This window comes from Pterocles gutturalis, unplaced genomic scaffold (genome assembly GCF_000699245.1).
Source record: "Pterocles gutturalis isolate BGI_N339 unplaced genomic scaffold, ASM69924v1 scaffold29151, whole genome shotgun sequence".
Lineage (NCBI taxonomy): Eukaryota > Metazoa > Chordata > Aves > Pterocliformes > Pteroclidae > Pterocles > Pterocles gutturalis.
The window spans coordinates 9,609-16,577 of record NW_010101323.1 but is presented as its reverse complement, the minus strand read 5'-3'; the positions used below and the strand labels follow the sequence as shown (position 1 = coordinate 16,577).

General features: G+C 53.6%; 1 protein-coding gene across 1 annotated transcript in view; it reads right to left on the bottom strand.

Moving 5' to 3' along the window:
• Window positions 1-304: 304 nt before the first annotated feature.
• The window catches only part of RAB40C (RAB40C, member RAS oncogene family), a gene marked incomplete at its 5' end in the record, with an annotated part of 14,292 nt that continues 7,627 nt past the window's right edge, over window positions 305-6,969 (bottom strand). Inside the window, 3 exons of the mRNA XM_010083048.1 lie at window positions 305-585; window positions 2,089-2,311; window positions 2,699-2,776. Coding sequence (XP_010081350.1) covers window positions 305-585; window positions 2,089-2,311; window positions 2,699-2,776 — 582 coding nt within the window. The remainder of the gene's footprint in view (window positions 586-2,088; window positions 2,312-2,698; window positions 2,777-6,969) is intronic.

Below are 6,969 nucleotides of genomic sequence, written 5' to 3'. Positions count from 1 at the left end.
CCCCCTCCCCAACCCAGCAGCTGCTGAATTTTCCACCCCAGGCCGAGAGGCAAAGCCCCAAAGCATTCTTGGAGGGTCACTTGGCAGAGTCCTCTTCCCGCCAGCGCTGCGAGATCCCAGCCGGCACCATGCTTCCTATGCCAAGCCAAAACGTGAGCGCATTCCCGATGCTCGCGCGTGCCGTCGGAAAAAAGCGCCCGCGGCCCATCCGAAAGGATCCAGTCGAAAAGGGTTAAGTGTGCAAACAGCTGTACATCGGTGGGTGGGTGTGGATACGTTCGAAGCTCACGGCACGTCCATCCTGCTAAGAGATCTTGCAGTTGTTGCGTGAGCAGTTCTGTGGGGGGCTCTGGGGCGGCCGGATGGATTTGGATCTCTTCAAGCTGTTACCTTTGCTGCTGCTCCCACCCCCGCTGCTGGCCAAGGAGTACGACCGGCCGTGCATCATCACGGCGTTCATCCCGTTCGCCATCGAGAAGGACTTCAGGTGGCTCTTGATGGTGACGGGCAAGGGCAGCTTGTCGATGAGGTGGACTGGGGTGCAGGAAACGATGGCTCGGCAGCACAGGTCCTGTAAGCTGAACACTGCGGGGAGAAGAGACCAGACAGTCAAGGGCCAAGAGATTTCAAGGGTTGCACCTTCTCCCTACAACTATTCTCCATGCTGTGCAGCTCCCGCTCCTCTGGAGAGAGAAGCTAGTAACGATTGCACAGGAGCCTTGCACAGGGAGCAGACCAGCCAGGAGAAAAGCTCGGGAAACCCCAGGCTAGCTCTGCCTTCAGGGGTCAGCGCTTTGTGAGACCCCAGCTTTGGTGGCAGCACAGGGCTCAGGCACTGCCACCGTACCCCCTGCACAGGGCAGGCAGGGCCTTCCTCACCTTCCTGCCAAACACTCGGCTTCTCAGCCTGGGGTTTGGCAACCAGATGTCCAGGGAAGGTGACAACAAGGTCAGCAAGCCCTGGAGCAGGGCAGTGTCACTTATGACCTGCTCGGGGAGCAGCAGCCACGGGGCCGGCTCTCTGCAGAGCCTGCAGCACCAGAGATCCCACCCAGACAGCAGCAGGCTCTGCCCTTGCAGCCTTCCCTTGTCCCCCGAGCCTGCTCTGGGATCTCTGCTGGGACGGGATCTCCCAGCCAGCAGCCACACGAGGGCACGCTTTCACCTCCAGCCTGCTGCAAAAGCCACGCTGCCGCTGTTCCCAAGCAGGCAGCCAGCAGTTACTCTGGAAGAGGTTCAGAAGAGGTCTGCGAACGCAGCCCGGTCCCTGTCCTCCTGCCCGCCATCCCTCCACGGGCTGGGGACAGTGGCATGGCAGCCAGGCGAGGGACAGCAGCCCTGGCAGGTGATTTGGTGCCTGGGGCTGGCAAACAGGATTCTCCCTCCCTCCTGAGCAGGAGCTGAGGGTCCACGTGAAGATGGGTCACCCCCGGCGTGCAAATCTCCTGCTGCTCAGTCTGCCCATGGGGTGCACTGCTACCTCCAGCCAGGAACGTGGGACTATTTTGCATCAAACCTAACAGGCAGAGGCGTAACACGGACTCCGCTTGCAGTCTCCCCCCTGCAGCACACATGCCTGGACATCCAGAGCATCCCAGCCCTCTGCTGCATGCCGACAGCAGGGACATGATTTAGTCCCTTTCAGCTCCCTGGGCTCATTCTGCCTCCGCGTCTCTCCAGAACAGGAGACACAGGCTCAGGCAAAGGGTAAGGATGGAGACACTTATGCTTGGATTTATCTCACACAGCCGTTTGATTGAAGTACTTTCAAGTTGTGAGCTTAATAGCCCTCAGCCTCATCCAGAGTATGCAGAGAGGTTCAGGATGCCCCGGAGCGATTCAGATCCCAGACACGCTGCACTGCCCATCCCTCACCGCCGGCTCTCAGGATCCTCTGCTAGTACAGGCAGCTCCCCGTGGCTCAGATTCACGTCGCCTGACCCAAGGCATTTCTCCACATCAAGCGCTTTCAGATCCCGCAATTACTAACAAACACACCTCCCACCCAGGCAGCGCATCCTGCCCCTCTGCTTCAGCCCAGGCAGCTCTCCCACCTTCCCCACGCCGAGCCCCTTCCTCACCACTGACCTCGGTTGGGTCTCCAGATCTTCTCCATGCCGTGCCGCATGAGGACGATGCGGGACAGCTCCGTGAAGGACTCGATGACGTTGAAGTTGCACAGGGGGCTGACCTCGAAGAACGTCATGCAGTTCTTCTCCGCGTAAGCCCGGGCCTGCTCCGTCGGCACCTGCCGCTTGAAGGCCAGGTGAAGCCTGTTTCCCACCAGGATCCGAGGGACACCCGGAGCATGCTTAAAAAAGGAAAGAAGGGTGGGGGGGGGAAATCATGGCTTGTCCTCAGTTAGGGCAGCCTACATCCTGCATTCTGCTTTGCTGCAACAACAGTGAAGGACAAAGGAACAGAAACTGCCCTGTGACCACAAGGGGCTGCCAAGCAGCACTGCATGATGAGGAAGACTAATTTATCCCCTCCACAGCCCATTTCAGAGGCAACCTCCATGTATTTCTTGGCTATTCTCAAGCCCTTTCCTGCTACTCCGGATTTACACACACATGGAGGACAGACACATTCTGTAGCAGAGCCATTCTTGTCCCCGTATCAGAGGTGGCATCTTGGGTGATACCTCCCCAAATTTTTTTGCTACAGACTACTGCATGTGTTCTTCCATTCAGCTTACCTCATCTATTTCCTTTATCCATCGGTCTATCCCATCGAAGGACCAGCGATTAGTGATGTCGTACACCAAGAGAATTCCCTGGAGGAAGAAAATCAGGAGCAATCAGGAGGTTTCACAGGAGGCAAACTTCAAGGGAGACACACCTGAAAGACCACCTCCATATGCAGAAACCAGAAGGTACTAATTCAGTCCTGGACCATTAGGGAAGGTTTTAGAATCATGGAATCATAGAACCATAGAATGGTTTGGGCTGGAAGGGACCTTAAAGCCCATCCAGTGCCACCCCCTGCCATGGGCAGGGACACCTCCCACCAGCCCAGGTTGCTCAAAGCCTCATCCAGCCTGGCCTTGAACCCCTCCAGGGATGGGGCATCCACAGCTTCTCTGGGCACCCTGGGCCACTGCCTCACCCCCCGCACAGGAAAACATTTCTTCCTCACATCTCATCTCAGTCTGATCTCCTGTTTTGGCTTGAGCATGCCCCAAATAATTTCCAAAGCAGCCGCCTCTACAAAGGAGGAGGAACTGCCTCGGTGACTGTGTATCTGGAGGAGCAAAACACACCCTCCTCCTGTCCCAAACCTGATACAAACTCGCTGAGGCAGGAACAGTCTTTTTCTTCTCCCCTTACGCAGAACAGCTGCATTCAGTGGCAGGATGGCAGCAGACCACGGTCAGTTCATACAGCACACCCCTCTCCAGCATGTGTTCCCCCTCCAGAACCCACCTCGTTCTGCTGTCACTCTGCTGGCAGGGAAGAAGGCTGAGCGATGCCAATAAGCAACACAACATCTCTGGTGGAGTGAGATCTCCCGACCAGGATCCACGCCGGGCCTTGCTGAAGGCAGCGGGTGTTGCTCACTGTCCCTGCCCATCGGCACAGAACACACACGGTACAGCGACGCCAGCAAACCCCAGGGGCTCTGATCAACGGTCCCCCTGAAGGACCTCTCCCCCAGCCCTTTCTTCTGCAAAGAGCGGTCCCTACCGCATCCTCAGGCCCACATCCATCCTCCCTGAACGTCCCCACACCCACCACTCACTTCCCATCCACCTCCCAAGGTGCAGCACGATGATGCTCAGGGCAGGGAATTCTGTGCCTGTGGCTGTGCCGACACGGAGCAGCACCTCGCAGGGTCCCCACCCTCACCCCGAGCCCACCTAGCAGGGCTCAGGACCACAACCAGACTGCTAGCCACCGCTCAGGGCTGCAGCAACTCCTACTTGTCTTGAATCCAAGTATTTCTGAGGACAGACACAAGGAAAGTAGGGTACGCACGGCCCCGCAGGCACGCAAGGCAGCGCATCAGGAGCTGCCTCTCAGCACCGGCTGGGCACATGCAACATTTAGGGAATTGTCTCAAACAGCAGCCTTTCTGCAACCCTCCCGTGATTTTTCTGACTTGTTGTCACTCTCTTCTTTGCAATCAAGGACATCTCAAGTGACAGCAGGCACTCCAAGGTTACTCAGCAGAACCGCAGCTGAAGATGCCCTGAAATGGGAACTAGGGAGGAACAGATGATCTCGCACCATGAAAGCAGCCGGGAACACAGCGCCTGATGAAAGGTACCAGCTAAGGGCAAAACAAACCAGCCCGAGCTAGGCTCCAGGGTAACAGATCATTTAGTAGCAAGCTCTGCACAACCAGTCTGCTCTGGATCAGGGGTATCCTCCAGGAACAGCCGTCCCTATGGCAAGGCCCCAGCGCAAGCAAGAGATCTTAAGCTGGCAAAGGAAAGTCTCAGCTGGCAGCCTAGTCCTCCCTAGGAGATGCCCAGATACTGCATAGCAAAGGAGTGAGCTGACAAACTGCCTGAATCCATCCTGGTACAAGTCAGAGACCATCAAGCACCCCCATGGAGCAGGGGAGTTGCTCCTTTATTCACTGGAATGGAAGATCCACTATGTAGGTGAGAAACACAAACTCCTCAGCCCTCCCGAGACACAGCTGTGCAGCATCTGCTGCTGCCAAAGCCCGTGAGAGCTGTGGGAAGCCTGTACAGAAGCCATGTACAAAGAGGTGATGTATCTCAAGTTCATTAAAAAACCAGATCTGCATGAGATCTGGAGCACCTGGGAATGATAAACACCAGGCACCTGAGCCACAAAGGCACCTGAATCCTCACAATAAAGTGAAGCCTCGAGCAGGCACTTGAAGTGTTCCCCTCCCTGGGAAAAGCAGCCTTTCTCCGAGCACGCAGGTGTGCCTCGATGCTGTTTGCCTTTCTCTCAAGGCTCTCTCAGAACAAGCAGCTCTCACAAAGCCTGACTGATGTTACTGTTTTTTTAAAAGTCTTGGTCAGAACAATTCTGATTCTTGAGCTTCATCCCCAATCCCACTGCACAGCTCTTCCACCCCATGCAGTCACTGTCCAGGTGCAGCTTGTTTTTTCTGTCCTGGTTGGCCCTCCAACACCTATGCCTCTGCGTTTGCACCATTTGCAGAAAGGCTCAAACAAACGAAAAGGGGAGAGGGTACGAAAGGCCAGTCATGCACGGTGGGCTGGTTTTCATGTGCACCCAACATGAAGAGCGAGCCTTCCAAAGTCTGGGTTTGAGGTTCTTCTGAGGGACCTGATAATGAGTTTTCATAATTGCACAAGTATCTGTGAGGTGAGGGGGAGCAGATGCATCTTCAGTTTCCTCCAAGCAAAGCCTAGAGCTCATGTCTAGAGTCCACACTTTTTTGTAGTGTCATTTCTAGAACAGTCAAAAACCTTCATACTCAAAAAGAATTGGAAGGTGGTTTTTTTGTTTGTTTTGGAGGAGAAGAGAATCAGTTTCTCCTAGGCTTAGATAGGAAAAAATAAGAAGGAATTAATAATTTTCCATAATTAAAAAAATCCACAGATCCAAAGATACTGCTTTTCAAGAATCCAATCAAGAAATACCCACTACCAGGATACATCATATCTTAAGCGCATTTTGGAAAAAAAAAAAAAAAAAAGACTCAGAGCTTTCTTCCCATTTTTGTTAAATTTGTTTTGACATCTAGCTTCCAAGGCTGCACGTGTGAATGGAGGAGAGACAGCAAATAACAAAGCAAAAAGTTTGATGACCCCCTTTGAAGACAAACTGCCAGCGAGTTAAATAAAGTCCACTTATTTTATTTGTGGATTGACAAGCTCCTTTAGCCAAGAGAAACAGACCCAAGACCTCGTGTGCGAAGACCACTTCTGCCAGAGACACGCTCCAGGAGGAGTTTTTAAGCTCACTGGCAGCTGCAGCCTGGATCTTCTTTAAATAAGGATAAAACACCAGGAAAAACGCAGCCTTAAGTTCTTAGGAGCAGGGTGGAAGGTCAAGACCATGATTTCTAAGTGCAAGAGACAACACGCTGTCTGCCAGCTCCACGTGTGCATTCGGAGGAATCTGGATTGCCAAGGACAGCTTCCCGAGGGTCAGAAGACACCAAGGCCAAGCCATCTACTGCCCTGCTTCTGTCCCCATCCTCCCTGGCAGGGGTATTAAGACCAACTTACTGTAACTCAGCAGGAGATGGAGGCAGCAGCCTAAAAGCCTCTGGACAGTTCGTGGGGCTGCCAGATCACCTCGTCCTTCTTCCAAGCAGCGCTGGCACGCTCCAGACACCACATTTCTAGAGCACTCTGCCCAAAAACACTTTGTCATGATCATTTTCTCCCCAGAGAGAACAGCCCACAGCCAGGCACGCAGACAGGGAGCTGGCTCCATCCCTGCAGGCAGTTCCAAGTAAGATCTCTTGGTTTTTTTCAGTTTTTTAAAAAAGTCTCCTTTGGAATAATGTGCACAGAATTTTAATTTACTCAACTGGGCAAATGAACAGTTTCCCATTTGCAGCCTAAATTGTTCTCCAAGTGCCTAGATGGCTGGCAACGCCGTAACGTCTCCAGAGCTCTCCATTCTGAGTGTCACAAAGCACTTTTCTAAGCGTTACGTACCCCAGGTTCCCACAGCACGAAGTGAAGAGCTGCACCCTCAGGTTCTCAGATCAAGGCTATTCTGGGACCCCTCACCAACCCCTCTTTTCTTTTTCTCCTCTACCTGCCTACAGGTTTCTCTCTGAGGTGGAAGGGTCAGACCTACCTTGGGTCTTTCCACAACTGATTTTCAAAGTATATTTCCACTGTTTCTGCTCCACACCATGGGGATTGGCACGACCCTGAGCGTACCAGCGACAGAAATTTCCACGAGTACGTCACGTAGTGAACAAGGAACACAGAGATCATCCGTTATTGTATCCAGCAGCACATGTGGACACTTCCCCTGCCAAAAACCAAACTTTCTTTTC